Source organism: Psittacula echo (assembly GCF_963264785.1).
Source record: "Psittacula echo genome assembly, chromosome: 1".
NCBI classification, from domain to species: domain Eukaryota; kingdom Metazoa; phylum Chordata; class Aves; order Psittaciformes; family Psittacidae; genus Psittacula; species Psittacula echo.
In genome coordinates this window covers 106,355,190-106,375,542 of record NC_137735.1, presented here as the reverse complement: position 1 = coordinate 106,375,542, position 20,353 = coordinate 106,355,190, and the positions used below count along the sequence as shown (strand labels likewise).

Genomic DNA, 20,353 nt, shown 5'->3' with positions numbered 1-20,353 from the left:
AGGCTGGCTCCCCTTGAAGGCTGGGATTTGGGGGGTGAGTATCTGGGGATTGTGGGACGTTTAGGGGAGGAATCAAAGGCAGGGATTGAGGCCTTTGGAGAAGAACAAATGTGAGGAAAATAAAAGGATAAAAGGACAAAAAGGGCTGACCCTGTGTAAACAGGCCTGTTCTGTAAACAGGCTTGCCTGGCTGTGTCCTGCAACCTGTCGGCATAGTCTGTCCTGTCCTCATTAAACTTCATAGTTGCTTTCCTGGGGAGGGGATACTGCTCTGCATGCATGGATCTTTGTGGGAGTGTAAGTGCCACTGCCTGAAGCCAGACCGTGGCCAGAGGGCTTGTGTGTCCATGGTGCCAGCACCCAGCACGAGTGCGTGATGGCTAGCAAAGATCAAGCTGGACTAACCAGTAACTGGGTGAGATGGCCTGGGAGCCAGGTGTGTGTGTATCTTGAAGGGTGATACCGCAGTGCATGTGATGATGTGTGAAGGGGTCTGTACAAGAGTAACTCATGCCCAGATGTGAGCAGCAGGGGGGACTGCAGTCTGAGGACAGCTGCTCTGAGGACTAAGCCAGCTAGCTGCTGGTGAATTCACTGTGTACACATGCCTGTGGGATGTCTTTTATCCCTGATCAGTCAAGGAGAGGATCAGGATGACAGCCATTGGGGCTGTTTGTGTGAGCGTGTCTGTGTTGATCAGTGTGGCCAGCTACATGTGTATTTGGGCATGTGTTTTGTATGTGTGTCTGTGCCTGCTGGGCATACATACTCAGCCTTGCTAACAGCTGGATCTGGGGACTAACTGTTAGCAAGGACATGGAGCTGTGGCAGCCTTCGCTTCTGTCAGGCTTCCGGGTTTGGCAGGCCTCCTGGTATGCCAAGTACCTCAACGCAGGAGTAATAGCACTAGGTATTTATAAAGCAAACTGTTAAAGTAGCTGGTGTATTTTTAAATACCTCCTCTTCCTTCTCATATTAGTACAAAGAAACACGTTTTCTCTGGGGGTTAGATTGTCATGTCAAACTGCTGTATTCTTTCTCACTAAAATAACTTTCTCTTGTTATGCACATGTCTAACAACACTCTTTCTCTATCGCTGCAGTTGGGATGGGTTGTGACATACCCATTAAAGCTTATCTACACCATCTTCCTGAAGTTTTTCAGGAATCCCCGTCCTGCAATTACTCTGCAGGATCCTGAAGTGAAATATGCATTGAGGCTGATTGATAAGGAGGTGAGTACATGTACAGTGCTGAGCATGCCCTTTCCATGGATACTGTGAAATGCTTGTAGCTTCTTAAATCTTGGGTAATGTTGCAGCAGGGTGAATACTTGTATTTGAAGTAAATTGTTTATAAATGCTCATTGCCTGGTATAACCAAGATCTGCGCTTCTGCAGGCAGCTTCTTTCCAAGCAAGATAAAGTGGAGAATTCTGTTTTAGAAATGACCAGACTTGGAGTTTCTGTCACGTGTCTCATGTCATGTGGTACATCAGCAGAAATTCCTACGCTCTGCACTGCTGGGTTCTCTATAAGGCAAAGTTATGCTGTCAGGCAGAGCAGGCAGTTTTTTCATGGTCGGTAGCGTTCAGCATAGTAGTTATCAGACCTATGTTGATACTGATTCCTGTTACTGGATTTGTGTATTCTAATGTGTTACAGGAAGAAAGATGTTTAAAAGTTGTAGTCCTGACAGTACGTGAGCTGTCTCAGATTCTTTTTCTCTCTGATAAAAGTAGAAGCCATTCTGTATCTCCCAGGCTCCTCAACTGGGTTTATAGATGGAAGTCATGATGCTTTCAGGGGTGGATCTTGCTATCAGAAGTTAACTCAAGTTGAGGGAAGGAGGCCAAAGCCATAAAAGGTGAAAAGTGTAGATTTCCCTTGGATAAACTCACCATCAAAAGCATGAGGTAGAAGTCTTGGCTTTTCTGGTGTGAAATCGCACCTGGAGATATTTGTAGTGTTGACTTTTTAAATCAATGAGCTAATCAGAAAGTTACCGGAAAAGGACTGGAACAGAGCTTTGTTTGATGTGTAAGGAGTGTACTGATAGTTTGGCTGTCATTTGTTCTGTTTGTCAAAGAAAAGGATTACTGTCATTCTGAATGCTGGGTTTTGTGGGAATTGAAAGCTTCCCCGTGATTTGGGCTGGGTGACATTACTGAATTTATTTCCCACATGTACTGCAACAATGCTATTATTATATGCTCCCCACTTTTTCATGAGAGCTGTAGCACCTGGTTGCAGGTACAGTCTGTCTGACCTGCAGGAGGGGAGGGAAACTTGAGGCACTGCACATGCCTCTGAGAATCAAGCTACTTGCAGGTTTCTGCTGTAGCAGTTTATAACAGAAAAGAATTCACAGTTCACTTGATTTTTATTTTTTAATAAATTACTGATTTTTTCTCACCCTGTCGTTAGTTTTATATGCCTTTTTTTTAAATTTGGGGAACAGCTCGTACGTAGCTAGATCAGATGATGGTGCTTGTGGTACCTTGATCAGCTGGGAATATTTGACTCATGAGTGTTTATAATTTTTTTCCTGAATGGAAAATGTGTCCTGGAAACAAAGGTTAGTTTTGAAAAATAACAACCTGGTACAATAAGTGCTAATATTTTCTAACATCTTGCCAAAAATCTGGTGCAAACACTCTGATCTTCAAAACTTCTGATTCAAGGCCAGGTTGGTTGGGGCTTTGAGCAAAGACAGCATCTTAAGATGAAGGATTTATTGGCAAAATCCAGCTTCGGAGTGGCCTAGCTGGTGCTGAAATCTTCATACAGAAACAGCAGTGGTCAGTGTGAGAGCAGCAGTGTTAAGTCCACCTTAGCTGTCTAGTGGATTATTCAATGGCAGTTACTGCTCCTGAATAGACACAAGTACAAAGAAGCTCTTTTTAGGCTGCCACTCAGTTCCCTTCTTTGTTTAGCATTTCCCATAAAAAAGGGCTACAATATTTTCCAGGATGTTTATGAAATTTTCTTTAGAAGGGTTATTATTTCCCATAGAGCTTTAAAGAAAGAAATCGGATGATGAATTAGGCCGTATGTTGTCTCTTCCTCTTTTTTCTGACTTTTTAAATCCCATGAATGTCACCTGATTTTTAAGAGGTAAAACTTACAGAGGATAAGAAGTAGCATTTTATTTACTCGTTACCAAACTTTTATTCAAGTTACAACATTCCTGGTAAAAGAATTGTCATAATTTTATGATACAGTACTTATCTAAATAGAGGGCTCTTTTAAATTTTAATTAAGTATTAATTCCATTTTTATGAGGCAGATAATTTTAAAGGCTCTTAGCAGAGCAGAGGGCACCAGGTTGCTACTTCATAATCATCTTGATAGCCACTAGTTTTCTGAAATATCTACACCGAAATAGTTAATTCATCTGATTTTAATACATCAAAATAAAACTTTTTGGCCTTGAACTCTCATATATTTAAACTTAAATGAGAATTGAAGAACTGACTAATTTCTGTCCAGTGGCCTTCCTGCAGAAGGCAGTGTAAATGTTCATACTATTTAGAAAGTTATAGTTTAGTCTCAATCTGCATATGAGTATGTTACTAAGTTTTGCTATTAACATGTAAATATACAAAACGGTACTTGCATTTGTCTGCTTTATTTCTATTTTTATTTCTGCATTGCTTCTAAAATGTCTTGAGATAAAGTTAAGTTTTCGGGGAGTTTGAATGAAGAGTTGACCTCTGCAGGATTGCCGTGTTCAGAGGAGTTTGTATTTGCATTGTGCAAAACTTTCAGTTAGGATGTTGCTCTCCCCCAGATATGCAATGCTGCAGGAAGCCTGAGCAGTGCATTGCTTTTACAAGTGAAATCACAAGAATTAAATCCCAACGCCATAGCTGACTGTTCTTTTAATTTTCCTCTTTCAGGAAGTTAGTCATGACACAAGAAGATTCCGATTTGCTCTCCCTTCCATAGATCATGTTTTGGGCCTTCCTCTAGGTATGTGCTGTCTGTCCTTCCTGAGAATCCACATGTGGTTAGTCATATTATGAGAGATTTTGGAGGGGTTTTTTTCCCTACATTTTGAACTGTTGAATTTAATACTGTCCACATAGTTTGAGCTAGTATTTAGAGCTTTGCAAGATTATCCTCATGCAGTCATCTGCAGGGCCTGAACTCTTGTGTACTTACAGAGGGTGTACATCCAGCTTGTTTCTGTGAAGTCAGTAGAAACAAACACTGGTCTTTACTTATTTTTCCAGTCTCAACATTCCAGTGTGTGTTACTCCCATGGTGTGTGGTCTCAGTGGTTCCTTTCCATCCCTTGAGGCCTTGTTCTCTGCTAATTCTCATCTAACACATGTGGTTTACCAGATGATCTAGTCACTTCTGAATTTGCAGTCAGTCTCATGGAACTTCTTAATCACCATGCAGCAGATGTTTCCTTAGGCCTTGCCATGTGATATATTGCCTTCCATAATAGCTTAGTGCTGTTGTTTCCTACTGCTTATGTAAAGAGCATTTAGTTGTCACTTTTGTTTAATAAGGACTTCTGCTTTAGCAACCTGTTGCAATGATCTGTGAATCAGGTGTTTCATGGTAGTCCTATAGCACCTTTCCAGCATTACAGTCCATAGTGTTTAGGTTCCCTGTTGTTTGGGATATATTGTTTTCTTGATCCTGCTAAGTAGCCATGAGGGCAAAGGTAGTTTCCTACCCTTGCCCCCTTATGAACATTCAGGATTGAGCTGTCTCACCTCTCTAATTGCTCTTGTCTTGCATGCGAACAGAAAAGAAGCCATCTGGGGTGAATTTGGCCTGCTGGATGCCATGGCTTCCTCCAGTGTTTTAGTAAGGTCAGGGCAAATCAGCCAGTTACTTCAGCATAGCTCGAGGACGCATGTCCCTGGCCCTGCACAGTCCCAGGAGCAGCACAGTCATGCTCCCTAAGGTCCTCTGCAAGGTCTAATCTGTGGGTGACTGACTGGTTTACTGGGTGAGACTTTGGAAGCAAGGAGACCTGAAAGCTGGTGAGGGTGGTGAAAGCACCTGGGAGCAGCAGGCGTGGCAGCCGTAGGACAGATACTGGTGTGCACTCTGCATCTTTAGTCCAGCACCAGCATTTCGTTTCTACTGCCAGCTGGGGTGTTACAGGAAAAGAAGTGACTCACTGAGTAAGAGTGGGATTGTGTGTGGCCCCATGTGGAGGCTGCCCACTGCTGTCCTGTTGCAGTGGGGTAGAGCTATAATAAGTAAGAGCCTAAGGCGTGTTTTCCCTTTGGGAGGAGCACCTTTCTGGGATCAGTACCAACTGTTGTGAGATGTGCCCCAGCAGCGGTCCTGTCTGCCCGGGTTCACTGTCTGCAGTGGTCACCATGGAGCTCTTCCTGGAGGAGGGGGTGGTGGAGGCTACCTCTAGCCTGGAAGAGGAATGGGAGACTGCTGCTACAGCTGCCTTCAGGTCTTCCCTAGCAGGAAACATGAGCGGTACCAGATCTGTGTAGGTTTTGCTGAGAGGATTATTTGAATCACCCTTGCATGATGTCTTCAAGTGAGCTATGGTTGCTGATTTCCCAAGTCACCAGGTAGCACATCTTCATTCAGCCACTGCTTTGCCTTACTGGTCCTCTGGCTTGGCAAACTGTTAAAATCCCCAATTTGTGTTCCCATAGCAGGCAGATGAACTGCACCATCTTTGGAGAGCTGCATTCTATCTTAAGAGGTAGTTTGTTGACATAGTGGTGATAAAATAACAAAGACCAAATCCTCCCCTAGGTGTTCTTCACTTGGGTCTCTTCAGGATGTTGGAATTTTATAGGAAACCCTTTCAGAAGAGTTAATTCTAGGTGGGTTTTTTTCATCAAAAACATGGATGTTGAGAAATGAAACTGTTTGTAGACAGTTCAGTGATTGTGTGACAGATTGAAATGTGATCACTGCATTCAGATGTTAAGCTGGAGAAATAGCAGGGTTGGAAAAGTGCTTTATGTCTAGGCAGCCTGAGCAATGACAGCTAGAAGACCTCCTGATAGACGTGAGCCATCTGTGGTCAAAGTAAGTACAGTTATAAACTCAGTTGTAACAAAACTTTTAACAGTTTATAACTAACATGTTAATAAAGAAGTGTGAACAGCACTTGACAGTTTTCTCCTCCAGAGTCCTTTTTACTTGCCAGCATGGGAGAGACATGCCACATCTTTTGCAAGATCTCACATACAGTTAGAGCTTTGGGAATTGTAAAAGCCATTAGAACAGATATGGTTGACACAAAAAATTAGCAGCACTGTTGCCTGCCCTTCCAGATAGAATCTGTGCATGGTTGAATGTACAAGGTGCTACATTCCAGCAGCATGAGAGGGGGAAAAGTGGCTCCCCAAAACAAGGTTGTTAGGACAACTTTGACATGGAGTTTGCAGTCTGTGCCAAACTGCTTTTTCTCTTCCCTCCACACAGGACAGCATATCCACCTCTCTGCACGGATTGATGGAGCTCTGGTTGTGAGACCTTACACTCCAGTTTCCAGTGATGATGACAAGGGCTTTGTGGATCTTGTTGTCAAGGTGAGAATGTCACACTCTTTTACCAGGCTGAGCAGCTTCTGACCCTACCTTTACACTTGCAGTGCTATGTGAAGTCTGATGTGCTGGCTTCTGTTCAGGTACGTGCCACTGCAGACTTCCACTGTTTTAACAAGTGATCTGGAGTTACCTACAATCCATATGGCATTTTGCAGCCGCTTCTGCAGTGAGTGTGTCTCATGAGATGCTGTGTAATTTTCTGTATTTGCATATTGCAGTTTTCCAAAATCTGTGTAGACCTGCAGATGTGTACACACATTTTTAATCCTTCTGAAATAAGGAATTAACCTGGCCCGAGCTGCCAGTTTCTTCTGAAGTGAATGTAACATGGTCATTATGATCATTAAGAGCGGTGATCATTATTGTTCCTGATCCAGACAGAGTGAATGACTGATTTAATTGGCAAAAATGTGGTTTTGACTCCTGTGATAATGTACTTGGGTTTTATCTCTTGATAGCTGGACTAAGCAGATATATTTAAAGCTGACAGAAGTTTAAAACCTGAATATCTGCATTGGATTTTGTTAGTATTTTACTCAATTTTTTTTTCTTCTTTATAGCAATAACAATTTATTCATTTATTGTGAAACTGGACTTGAATTTGTCTTTTACTGCCTACTTATCTTCATGAGCATGGCGTTAGAGACATGACAAGGGAAAAATGTAAATCTTTGACCTAAAGAGAAACATTTCACGAGACTCCTTCTTCCCAATGTGGCTCTCCATGCATGCAAATGATGCTGTTCTTGTGAAAGTATAGCTAGTCTCAGCTTGAGCCCTTTTACATCCATGGGATTTAAAACAAAAAATCTCAGCAGAGTTCCAGCAATGTAACTACACCCACTGATACCTGTTGGTGAATGGTTGAATATTCAGTTTAGTTAGTGTGCACTTTTTTTGTTACTTTGAGATGCAAACAGTTGGCATCCCACGAAGGACATTTGGGTACATCCCTTTGCAACTGAGCTGTCAGGGATCTTTCTCAGAAGTTAGGTTGATTGTTTATAGAGATATGTTCTATGTTACAGAAATACAGTGGAGAAATTGCCAGTCTGTGTCCAATCTGATCAAAACTGGTGCAAGAGGGGCATTTTAATTCTTTTCAGAAAACTCGATGCTTATCTTTTACTGTCAGGCAATTCTGCATTGAAAGTATTTCTTTATATAGTAATTGTGTTCTTTGCATGAGGAATATGGGTACTTAAATATTTGAAGGGAAATGCTCATCTTTGAGCTGTGAGATAAATTGCTTCGTTGTTATTTTTAACAGATCTACTTTAGGGGTATCCATCCGAAGTTTCCTGATGGAGGGAAGATGTCTCAATACTTAGACAGCCTAAAAATAGGGGATACTATTGACTTCAGAGGACCAAGTGGCCTACTTGTCTACAAAGGAAAAGGTAAGGCTAACGTGGAAGATATAATTAATCCAGACTAAACCATGCAGAAAAAAAATCATTATAAAGCAATAGTAATACTGATCACATTTTTTTCCAGCTGGGTTCAAGTCTATATAGCATCATAGAATCGTAGAATGGTTTGGGTTGACAGGGACCTTTGAGGGTCATCTAGTCCAATCCCTCTGCAATGAGCAGGGACATCTTCAACTAGATCAGATTTCTCAGAGCCCTGTCCAACCTGACCTTCAGTGTTTCCAAGGATGGGGCATCTACCACCTCTCTAGGCAACCTGTGCCAGTGTTTCATCACACTCATTGTAACAAAAATGTCTTCCTTATATCTAGTCTAAATTTATCCTCTTTTAGTTTAAAACCATTACCCTTTATCCTGTCGCAGCAGGTCCTGCTAAAAAGCTGGTCCCCATCTTTCTTATATGCCCCTTTAACTACTGAAATGCAGCAATAAGGTCTCCCTGGAGCCTTCTCTTCTCCAACCCCAACTTTCTCAGCCTTTCCTCACAGGAGAGGTATTCCATGGCTCTCATCATTTTTATGGCCCTCCTCTGGACCCACTGGAACCGGTACATGTCTTTCCTGTGCTCAGATCTCCAGAGCTGGTTGCAGTACTCCAGGTGGGGCCTCATGAGAGCAGAGGAGCAGAATCTCTGTTGGCTACATTTTAATTACAGATGGTGCATGAGCTGAACGTCAGCTATCACCTCTATCTATTATTTGGGCTGGTACTCTCAGTACCAGCAGGGTGCTAAGAAGGAAGGGCACTTGCACCAGAAACAACTGGCTGGTGCACCGGTAAAGAAGATCACTACTGGTGCTGCCAGGAAAAAGAGACGGGTCATAGTGGTAGGGGACTCTACTTTGAAAGGGACAGAGGCACTCATCTGTCGGCCTGACTCGGTCTCGAGGGAGGTGTGTTGCCTACCTGGGGCACGGATCAGGGATGTTGCTGAGAGGCTGCCTGCTCTAGTGAGTCCCACGGACTGTTACCCACTTCTGGTGATCCATGTGGGTGCTGGTGATGTTGATAGCAGTAGCCTGGAGAACATAAAGGACTACAGAGCCCTGGGAGAGGTGGTTAGGGGCTCTGGAGCTCAGATTGTCTTTTCATCAATTCTCCAGGATTGAGGGGGGAACCTTAAAAAAGCTAGGAGGATTGGCCAGGTTAATAAATGGTTAAAAGGATGGTGCCATAGTCAGGGGTTTGGGTGTTTTGAATACGGGACCCAAGTTAGTAGGCCAGGTCTACTGGGGGCTGGTAGAGCTGATCTGACAAAGAAGAGGAAGAGGTTTTGGTAGGAGGCTTGCCAGACTGGTCAAGGTTTCTTTAAACTAGATGTGTTGGGGGAGGGGGGCATCGTTCCATCCCAACACACCCAGTCAGTTGCCAGCACCTACAATAAATGCTCGGAGCAATGCAGAGATATTCCAGCTGCTCCAGCCAATGAGCCAGCTTCATTTGGAGCTCGACTCAGGTGCCTCTATACAAACGCTCGTAGCATGGGAAACAAACAAGAGGAATTACAGATGTGTGCACGACTACGGGAGTATGATATAGTAGGCATCACAGAAACATGGTGGGATGGCTCCTACGACTGGAGTGTTGGAATGGAAGGTTACAGGCTCTTTAGAAAAGACAGGCCTGGCAGGTGGGGAGGGGGAGTTGCTATTTATGTTAGGGATAGGCTGGAGAGTATGGAACTGTGTCTGGGGACGGGTGAGCAGTTGACAGGGAGTTTGTGGGTCAAGGTTAAAGGGAGAGCAGTGATGGGGGACATTACTGTGGGGGTCTGTTACAGACCGCCTCATCAAGAGGGATCTGTGGATGAAGTGCTCTATAGGCAGATAGGAACAGCCTGAAGCTCACAGGCCCTTGTTCTCTTGGGAGACTTCAACCACCCTGACATCTGTTGGAGTGAAAGTATGGCCAGGCACAAGCAATCCAGGAGGTTCCTCGATTGTGTGGAAGACAACTTCCTTCTGCAAGTAATAGAGGAGCTGACAAGGAGAGGTGCCATGCTTGACCTCGTGCTCACCAACAGGGAAGGGCTGGTTGGAAATGTGACGCTCCAGGGCAGCCTTGGTTGCAGTGACCACGAGATGGTCGAATTCAAGATCCTCGGGACAGTGAGAAGAGCAGGCAGCAAGCTCACTGCCCTGGACTTCAGGAGAGCAGACTTTGGCCTCTTCAGGAGCCTGCTCAGTAAGGTTCCATGGGATACAGGCCTAGAGGGGAGGGGGGCCCAAGACTCTTGGTTGTTATTCAAGGATCACCTGCTCCAAGCTCAGGAGTGTTGCATCCCAACTAGAAGGAAGTGCAGCAGGAGGGCCAGGAGACCTCCTTGGATGGATAAGGAGCTGCTCAGGAAAATTGAAAGGAAAAAAGAGGCTTATAGAAGGTGGAAGCAGGGACAGGTGACCTGGGAAGAATACAGGGATGCTGTCCGGGAAACTAGGGACCAGGTGAGGAAGGCTAAGGCCCAGTTAGAATTGAACTTGGCCAGGGATGTTAAGGATAATAGGAAGGGATTCTATAGGTACGTAGCGAGTAAAAGACAGACTAGGGACAACGTAGGCCCCCTTCGGAAGATATCAGGAGAACTGGGTACCCAGGATTTGGAGAAGGCTGAGGTTCTTAATGACTCCTTTGCCTCGGTCTTCACTGGCAAAGTCTGTGACCGCACCACCCAAGTCTTGGAAGGCGAACGCAGGGACTGTGAGAATGAAGACCCTAGGCCCACTGTAGGAGAGGATCTGGTTCGAGACCATCTTAAACACCTAAACGTACACAAGTCCATGGGACCTGACAACATCCATCCGCGGGTCCTGAAGGAGCTGGCAAATGAAGTTGCTAAGCCACTGGCCATCATATTTGAAAAATCATGGCAGTCAGGTGAAGTTTCTGATGACTGGAAAAAGGGAAATATAACCCCTGTTTTCAAGAAGGGGAAAATGGATGACCCGGGGAATTACAGACCAGTCAGTCCCACCTCTGTGCCTGGCAAAATCTTAGAGCAGATTCTCCTGGAAGGCATGCCAAGGCACATGAAAAACAAGGAGGTGGTTGGTGACAGCCAGCATGGCTTCACTAAGGGGAAATCCTGCCTGACCAATTTGGTGGCCTTCTATGATGGGGCTACAAAACTGATGGACAGGGGCAGAGCAGTTGACGTCATCTACCTGGATTTGTGCAAAGCGTTCGGCACTGTCCCACACGACATCCTTGTCTCTAAATTGGAGAGACATCAATCTGATGGGTGGACCACTCAGTGGATAAAGAACTGGCTGCATGGCCGCACGCAAAGAGTTGTGGTCAATGGCTCGATGTCCGGCTGGAGACCGGTAACGAGTGGTGTCCCTCAGGGATCGGTGTTGGGACCGGTCTTGTTCAACATCTTTGTCGGTGACATGGACAGTGGGATTGAGTGCGCCCTCAGCAAGTTTGCCCATGACACCAATCTGTGTGGTTCGGTTGATACGCTGGAGGGAAGGGATGCCATCCAGAGGGACCTTGACGCGCTCGTGAGGTGGGCTGATGCCAACCTTATGAAGTTTAACCATGCCAAGTGCAAGGTCCTACACCTGGGTCAGAGCAATCCCAGGCACAGCTACAGGTTGGGCAGAGAAGAGATTCAGAGCAGCCCTGCAGAGAAGGACTTGGGGGTGTTGGTCGATGAGAAAATGAACATGAGCCAGCTTCAGTGTGCACTCGCAGCCCAGAAAGCCAACTGTATCCTGGGCTGCATCAAAAGGAGCATGACCAGCAGGTCGAAGGAGGTGATCCTGCCCCTCTACTCTGCTCTTGTGAGACCTCACTTGGAGTATTGTTTGCAGTTCTGGTGTCCTCAACGTAAAAAGGACATGGAACTGTTGGAACAAATCCAGAAGAGGGCCACAAGGATGATCAGGGGACTGGAGCACCTCCCGTATGAAGACAGGCTGAGAAAGTTGGGGCTGTTCAGCCTGGAGAAGAGAAGACTGCGTGGAGACCTCATAGCAGCCTTCCAGTATCTGAAGGGGGCCTACAAGGATGCTGGGGAGGGACTATTCATCAGGGACTGTAGTGACAGGACAAGGGGTAATGGGTTCAAACTTAAACAGGGGAAGTTTAGACTGGATATAAGGAAGAAGTTCTTTACTGAGAGGGTGGTGAGGCACTGGAATGGGTTGCCCAGGGAGGTTGTGAATGCTCCATCCTTGGTGGTGTTCAAGGCCAGGTTGGATGAGGCCTTGGGTGGCATGGTTTAGTGTGGGGTGTCCCTGTCCATGGCAGGGGGGTTGGAACTAGATGATCTGAAGGTCCTTTCCAACCCTAACTATTCTATGATTCTATACTTGCTCTCTCCCACTAGACATGGGTATTCTTTGCTGTTGTTAGCATTTCTGCATAAAAGAAATGGCTAATACCTTAATTAAGTCAATAGCCATCTTGAGGGGGGTTGTTATATGACTATGGAAGTACTTGTTAATCGTACTGTTCTCAAAGAAGGGAATACTCTGCTTGTTTATATGGACATAGTTTATACACTGATAAAAACATATTTGTGCTGTTCAATGCTAGTATCTCAAATGAAAATTAACTTTATCGGTAGGAAGTCCTTTTATGTCAATATAAAATATCTCACTTCAGCATAGTGCAGCCACAAATGTGTCACAAAAACCTTCTGGCAGCTTTGTGAGCAGCAGAACTCAGACAAGTGTTTTTCCAGAGTTTGCATGTTGTGTTCATATTCTCCTGGATGAAGAGAGGTGTGAATACAACAAATACAGTATTTTGGGCAATTTCAAACTGTCATATTTGGCTGAAACTGGCACATAAGCTCAAAAAGAGGATATAAATATACAAAATACACACCCTGCATATTTTGGTTTTCACTTAAAATAGTCTGCATGGGGCAGATAAACTCTCTGAGCAGATTGCTTCCTTTGTGTAAAACTGTTTTCAGAATCTGGGCTTCTGAGTATCACTGGCGGTTTGGGACATGAACAAATAGAAATACAGGTAGTGATGACTTGATGCTATAGGCAGGAATAAGTAATAACCCATGTCAGTGTCTCATGTTATCATCGTGTCTTGCAAGCACTGATTATCTTTCAGGATTTGTTTTAATTTGTGGCATCTTTGCCTTTATCTGTTTCCTGCTCCTGCTTTACGGAGGGAAAACAGGGTGAGAGGGCTGAAACAGAGTCAATTAGCTGAACACACTGGGAAGGGATCACAGGCACTGTGATCCTGTGTGTTTTAATGTTTTCCATGTTCTCTTTCCAGGCACGTTTGCTATTCGGCCTGAAAAGAAAGCTGAACCAGTTATTAAGACAGTGAAGTACGTGGGGATGATTGCAGGTGGGACTGGTACGTAAGATTCATCCATGGTTTCTGGCAGCTGGTAGATGTATTTGTACATATTTTCTCTCATATGCTCACTTGCTCTTTCTTTTGCTGCTTTGCATTCTCACATCATTGGCCTGCCTTTCTCTTTCAGGGATAACACCTATGCTGCAGATCATTCGAGCAATCGCGAAAGACAAAGATGACCCTACCATTTGTCAGCTGCTGTTTGCTAACCAGGTAATTCTGTCCTTTGTTCTGCTTTTAAAGTTCTAATTAACTAACAGAACTCCACCCAGCAAATGAAATTCTTGCTGAGAAAGCCTGGTGCAGGAATACAAACCCTGAGGGGAGAAGTGAACTGAAATGTTGGAAACTTCCCATATAAAAGGACTGTAATGAATTGTGGGTTTAGTGTTACTAGGAAATGTCACTTTCCTCCCAGCTAATGCTCCCTTTCCTGTGTCTCACTGTTTCTGTTTCTAATTCAGTTTATAAATGTTTCAAAATTCTGCATTCCTTTGTGCAAGTTGTTAATATTTTGGGCAGACTTTCAGAGCTGTCTTTGTGAGTGGAAACATGAAAGAGGTGGACGTGTGTCTCCTTCAGCAGTCATAACTGCCCAGCTTTGCAGCAGGGTTTGTATGTGGAATCTTTCTGTTTGAGAACACCTTAGGTGAAGCTCAACTTAACAGTTGGCTCCCTCAGCTATGAGTGCTGTGATTCTGCATGGCTGTTGCCTTTAATTTCCATTCCTTTTGTCAGTTCTTCATGTGCTTCTATTGCTCTTTGAGGTTTATCATACTGCTGTGCTTCAGTGAGCAGGCAACCCAAATGGTGGTGTGCTGCTGAGCTGCAACACTTCCTCTTTTCCTGATGTTTTTCTAGTGTTAATCCTTTGCTTTTAAATTTCTCCATCATAATGAATATTTGGTTTTGGAGTGTGAGCCATTTTTTGTGGTGAACCTTACTGCCTGCCTGTGGTTTATTATCTTCTTTAGGTTCTCCTCTGTCATTCGTCGTTTCCTTTGTAGCACATCTGAACTATAAACCCAAGATTTTTCTACCCAGAAGCTATGATGCAGGTGCCCTGTTCTGATGTTTTATTGCAGTAAAGCAGCTCTTTAAGAGTCTTGCCGGTGCCCTCTGGTGCTGGCTGGCGCTGCTGCAGCAGCTGGTCTCTGCTGAGCCCTAGGAGTTGGCATAAAGTGCAGTCAGTGTCAGGGCAGGAAGGCCAGGATTTGCCATGAGTGATTCAGAATGACTAATACAGGGCTAGAGCTGCTTTGGTGACATAGAAAACCTGTTGCTTCTTGCAGGGAGGACTTGGGGAATAGTTGTCTGCGTATTAGCAACAGCTTGTGTAAACATCAGTCCTTGGCTTTAAGAGTTCTTGTACCCAGTAACTACACAAATATAAAGCAGCCTCATGACAAATGGTTAGTCAGGAAAGCCTACAGACTAGATGGTTTTAATATTTTCAATAGCTTAAAATATGGCTGGGTTTGGGTTTGTTTTTTTTTAAGGTTGTCAAAAATGCACATTTATTTTGGCCCTCCTGAAAGAGCTGTGTTGGATTACAGATGGCAGTGTACATGGGCTCATACAGTGCTTCTGACCAGCAGGCTTTGAATTGGTCAGACCCAGTAGTAGCTTTTCTGGAACACGTGCAACTACAGAACCCAGAAACAGGCACCTTCTCAGCAATAGTGGCTGGCACATTCCTCCTTACTCCCACAGTTACAGACATGGTAGTGTCCTCAATGCCAAATTACTAAGGCTGCAGAGGATGGTGCCACTTTTAGTCTCTACCCTTTCCCTCCTTCACAAACTGCAGCTGCTCTTAAGGGAATAAGGCTTTCTTTTGTCCTTCAGTGATGTTGCTTCATGGAGGAGCAGAACTTGGTACCCTGGGTAGCCTTCATCGTTCCAATCAGAGCTCAATACTCCTCTGGTCATTTGTTCCGCATCCTGTTTAAAAACCAAGCAACCCCCAAATGGCAGTGCCAATGAACCTTGAAGTGGCAGAGGTGAAGAACTTGGCAGTTTCCTGACTGAATGGCACAGTATGGAGGGCTAGGGAGATACTTGTGATCAGTCATGGTTAGTTTTGTGATTAAAGTTGCTTTTGTAATAGGAGTGCTAAAAGAGGGCTTAACTCTTCTTATGCTACCACTAATTCCCTGAACAAGGCTCTGTGTTCTATTAGAGGTTTTCCTTTGTTTTATTTTTTACAGGGGGTGCATTGCATGATCAGGATTTGGGAATGTTATGAACCTTTTTATTAGCTCTGCCACAGGATGGTTGTGGAAATAACTTGTGTTTGCTCTCTTCAGCCTGTAAAATAGAGTTGAATAATGTGTTCTATCTCACAGGGCTGTAGAAAAGCTAATGCTCTGTGGTCATCTGAGAGTTGCACTTAGATGCAGAGCATAATCATTGTTATCCTTATCCTGCAGACTGAGAAGGACATCCTGTTACGTTCTGAGCTAGAGGAGATCCAAGTTCAGAATCCCGGTCGCTTTAAATGTTGGTACACACTGGACAGAGCACCTGAAAGTAAGAGCTAACATGCTACTTCCACTGAAGCTTAAGTTATGAGTATTAATGCATGTGTTTGCCAGGAGACATCCTATATTGTGTGCATATTTCTGAGCTCCTTTCTTGCTTAATGTATCGTGTCTGAATGCATCCAGTAGCATCACTCTTCACACAGTGATGCACAGAAACTCTCAGGTGTAATCAGGCAGCATTTCCAAAGCTATAAGGCTCACCTCAGGTAATGGCAGTGCAGTGTTCCTCCCATGACTACACCTGAGTATTTACCATTATTCACTCTGGAAGGTGACCTTCCTTTCTCCTTCCCCACAGACATAAATACAATGTGTTATCTTACTGTCTCGTGTTTAGAGCATGCATTAAGACAGCTGCAGTGGGAGTGTCAGAGGCACTGTGTCTCACAGAGATGTGGCCAAGTGCAGACTGCTACCTAGCTGTCATTGTACAGCAGGCAGTTCATTGTAGCTGATCTTTCTAGGCGATGGAATTGCCTTTGTATTAACAGTGCTTTTCACTGAAAATACTGTTCCAGCTTGGTTCAGTTCAGTTTTATAGATAATGCGATACAGTTGCCTGGTCTAGGTAAGATGATGAGGTAGCTGAATGTGTTTCCCTCAGCTGTGCGGGTTTGAGGAAGAAAAGGCTAAATACTTACTGCCTTTGTGAAAAGGCCTGATAGTTTCCATGTAATTCCTTGTGATTTTCCTATCTTACCACTCCTCATCATGCTCACTCACATCAGGATAGGTTCACATTCCTATTCAGTGGTAGTTTGGGACAAAGAAACAGAAGCCATATGCCTTCTCTTACCCTGTGACCAAGAATACACCTCCAGTGGGGTTGGGAGAAAGGTCTTGCCTTCCCCCTACAGTCTGTTGCTATCATGTCATCTTCTGCAATTACTGGAGAATCCTGGAATTTCTAATTATTGTTCCTTTTCTTTGATAAGTGTGAACTGATCTTAGCAGTCGCGGTAAAACTTTCTCCTTAGACCCCCCCCAACATTGTTGTGCAGACTTTCACTGCCATATGTGGAAATGGACCAAAACTGGAAATTTTTGGATAACCTGTGGGAGAAAAATGTGTCAGTCCTACTGTGTCCAAAGGTTTGGGTCGGCAGCTTTTTGTATCCAGGGCTGGGGATGTGAGGAGTGAACTTGAATCCTAGTATTAACCGATAGCACTGTGAGTGTTCCAACTGGGAACAATTTCATCAGCTAGATTTCCCCTAGTGGACTAGTAAACAGTGGGGTGAAGGGGGGGATGTTACTTCACAGTGCTGGAGCTAAAAAGATTCACATTCTGTTCACAGCTCTGCTTGAGATTTCCCTGGGGCTTTTAGCAGGTTTTGTTAAAAGCTAGCTCTTGTTTTCTCCGTACATCAGTTTTGCGTCTTAAAAGCGGAAGTGGCAGATTTTCTATGTAACATAACTTGAGGACACTTGTGCCAGTGGAGTGTGTAAATGCTACAGTCCAGAATGTTACTAAAAAACCCCAAGCCCCCACGCTTCATCCTGAAGTGACGTATCTGTAATTTCCTCCTTTTTCCCTCATTCCCCTTCCCCTTCTTTAATTTTCTTAACAGGTTGGGAGTACAGCCAAGGATTTGTGAACCAAGACATGATCAGAGAACACCTGCCCCCACCTCAGAATGATGTTCTGATCCTCACGTGTGGACCTCCTCCAATGATCCAGTATGCTTGCATTCCCAACCTGGACAAACTGGGCTACACTAAAGACATGAGGTTCTCCTTCTAAAGAAGGCTGATAATTCACTAGTCTTGTGTAGAAAGGAAGAAAAGACATTTACTGGGGAACAGGGCAGAGTTACAGAGATTGCTGATGCACAGTGCTGGGAAGCTACATTTATGTTAAAAAATGCTTCGTTTTTTTCTGAATCTCTGGCAACTAAGACACTTAAGCATAACTCTCCCAAAACCTGCTGGGTGTTGCACAGAAACAACTGTATTGTGGAAAGGTAGTTGGTGCCCAGTGCTGGGCTTGCAGTGTGAACTCCATCTCAGGGGAGGACAGCATAGCTGCTTAGGGCAGTAAACACTCATTTATTTCTTAAAAAATGGCAGTAATACCCTACTTCCTGACACTGTGCACACCCAGTATTTTATTTGGGATGGAGTATGAATATATATAGAATGTACTGGGTTATTCTCTTTGCCTAAGCCAAATTCTAATCCTTACAGAGATTTCACAGTATGAGGGCCAGGAGTGTTTGCCTTGATGCATAATCTTTGCAGTGTCAGGAGCCTAAGGATGCTTGTTCAGTTGAAGGACAATTAACCATTTATTGCAGTTGCTCGAACTGCCTTGTTAATCAAAACAGAGGGGTAGGCAGCGATACCAAACTTGTTTCCTTTGTATTTTGGAATAGCCTCTCAAAATTGCAGGTGCTTTTCCAGCTGGTCACAGTTCTTATCCCTGGGCAATGAAAGAAACTAGAGAAAGCAGATGGCTTTCTATAGTGTTCCACAAATAGCTGGAATCTTTTGCTTGTATGTGTGTGGAATACTGGAGAAAAGATACTAATGTTTGTGTTTACTTTTAAATAGTGGATGATGCCGTAAGAGTACAAAGTAGTTCTGCATGTCCTGCGCAGTGAAAAAAATGCTGGGTGAGAACTGGATCTGGTTTGTTTCTTGTTTCCCAGAGATGGATGTGGAAGGATAGGAGCTCAGGTTTCACTGCCAGGGTGGGTTTCAGCAGGTAGGGCAGCTTCAGATGCAGTGTGCATACAGCTGGGGGACTCACCTGCGTGGTTTGCTCAGGCGAAGCTCCAAAGGGTTTTGCTTGGTAAGGATGCATGGAACAGCCTTAAGTCACCAAACTGACAGCAAAGTTAAATGTCTCACTGAACCTAAACCTGTTTCTTACATGCTGTTTATTATAGCTCTGATTTTTTATTTTTTATTTTAATATCCTTCTTTTACAGCAGCCTTTCACCTAGTCTTTAGGAAACGTAAGGCATCTTGTGTGCGGAACCTTCCGCTTCTAAGTAATGGAGATGCTGCTGAGATTAGAGCTGTCCTGCAAGGAAGGAATCTATGAAACTAGAAACCATGTTCTCGTTATGAAATCAGAGTGATTGAAAGGATGTTTAGTCAGATATGAAGTCATGTGGGTGCTAGTTAGCTGTAAGTGTTGTGTGTAATACCATTTTGTTAAAGATCCGGGTAGGTATTTGAGGTTCTAGCTTGCCAGGTTTTCTTTTGTGCCTGTACAACAGATAGGTACTGTGCAGTTAAAAGGTTAATTTTAAGCATGAATTAAGAAGAGAAAAAGATGCTACAGTTGATTTAAGGAACCTCAAATGGATAGTACTGTTATTAGTTTTATTAATTAGATGCTTGCCTCTGAAGTCTTGAATTTTTGATGTGTACTTCTGAAACTTGTTCTTTAATAAGTATTGTGTTCCAAAGTTCTTACTCAAGTAAGTTTCAGTCCCTTTTTAGGAGGCAAAAACCAGACATACAAGAGAAATTATCTTGCTGCTGATTTACATCATTGTGGGATACGCACAGATTTTTCTCATGAGTGTATTCAACGAAGTTTTCTTGTGAAAAAATAACTGTAACTGATCACACATCAACTATTTTGTATTACTTACTCTGCTTATTGAACTGCTGCCTTTTCTTTCACATCTGTGTAAGAAATAAAGTATCTTGCAGGTAGTCACCTGTGTGTTACTGAGCACATCGTCTTTAACCCTGTAAAAGACCAACTATAAAACACTAGAAAGTGAAGGTTCAAGAAAAGGAAACAGAAAGCCCATTTGATTTGTTTACTCAAGTGCTTCTCTCTTTCCCTGTTTGAGTGTGATGGAAGCAGCTGTATTTGGATGGCAAGTAAAGGAGTAAGTTGTCTCCTTTTTTCTCCCTATCGCTCCAGTCTCTTCTTTTTGCCTTTGTTTTGTACATCTTCCTTGTGAACATGAGGCTCTTTTAATAAATAAAAAGAGGGATTTTATATAATCTACTGAAAAAAACCTGTGTCACAGTCCCTTTTGCTTATGGTCCTGCACTAGGGCATCTAAACAAGTCAGTATGTAAAAGTTGGGCTTGCATACATAGTTATTTTCTTCGAGCCAGTTCATCTCTCTTATAGAAAAGATGAGTGTTCCTCCAGTTTTCTGACAGGACGTGCTGAGTGTCACTAAAGCGGATGTTACAAAGCAGCTGGGGAAACACAAACCTTCCGCATGAAAGGCATTTTGTGGAAAGCTTCCTGAGAGAAACAGGATGAGAAAGGCTGCTGCTCCTTTGGCTTCACCGGAGGTGGGTCCCCTTCACTTAACAGCTTATGGAGCTTACTTCAGCTTCCTGAGCTAACCACAGAGACCAGAGTCCTTGCAGCAGCGGAAAGGAAATGTCTGGGCAGCAGGGAATGGAGATTTTATCCCTCCCAGGGCGTGGGAGATGGAAGAGACAGCAGAAGTGCATTGGTGATGGATCATCCAAGGTGGAAGGCTGGGAGAAGGGTCTCTG

General features: G+C 43.9%; 1 protein-coding gene across 5 annotated transcripts in view; it reads left to right on the top strand.

Moving 5' to 3' along the window:
• CYB5R3 (cytochrome b5 reductase 3) overlaps positions 1–20,353 on the top strand; it is a 31,957-nt gene that overhangs the window by 4,231 nt on the left and 7,373 nt on the right. For 3 of the 5 annotated variants that reach the window (XM_080639251.1, XM_080639254.1, XM_080639252.1), the window contains exons 2-9: positions 1,103–1,234; positions 3,901–3,973; positions 6,428–6,534; positions 7,823–7,952; positions 13,236–13,319; positions 13,450–13,535; positions 15,755–15,854; positions 17,440–20,143. In XM_080639251.1, the coding sequence (XP_080495377.1) occupies positions 1,103–1,234; positions 3,901–3,973; positions 6,428–6,534; positions 7,823–7,952; positions 13,236–13,319; positions 13,450–13,535; positions 15,755–15,854; positions 17,440–17,612 (885 nt within the window). In that variant the 3' untranslated portion in view covers positions 17,613–20,143. The remainder of the gene's footprint in view (positions 1–1,102; positions 1,235–3,900; positions 3,974–6,427; positions 6,535–7,822; positions 7,953–13,235; positions 13,320–13,449; positions 13,536–15,754; positions 15,855–17,439; positions 20,144–20,353) is intronic. The other 2 variants (XM_080639255.1, XM_080639253.1) reach the window with 2 other exon arrangements.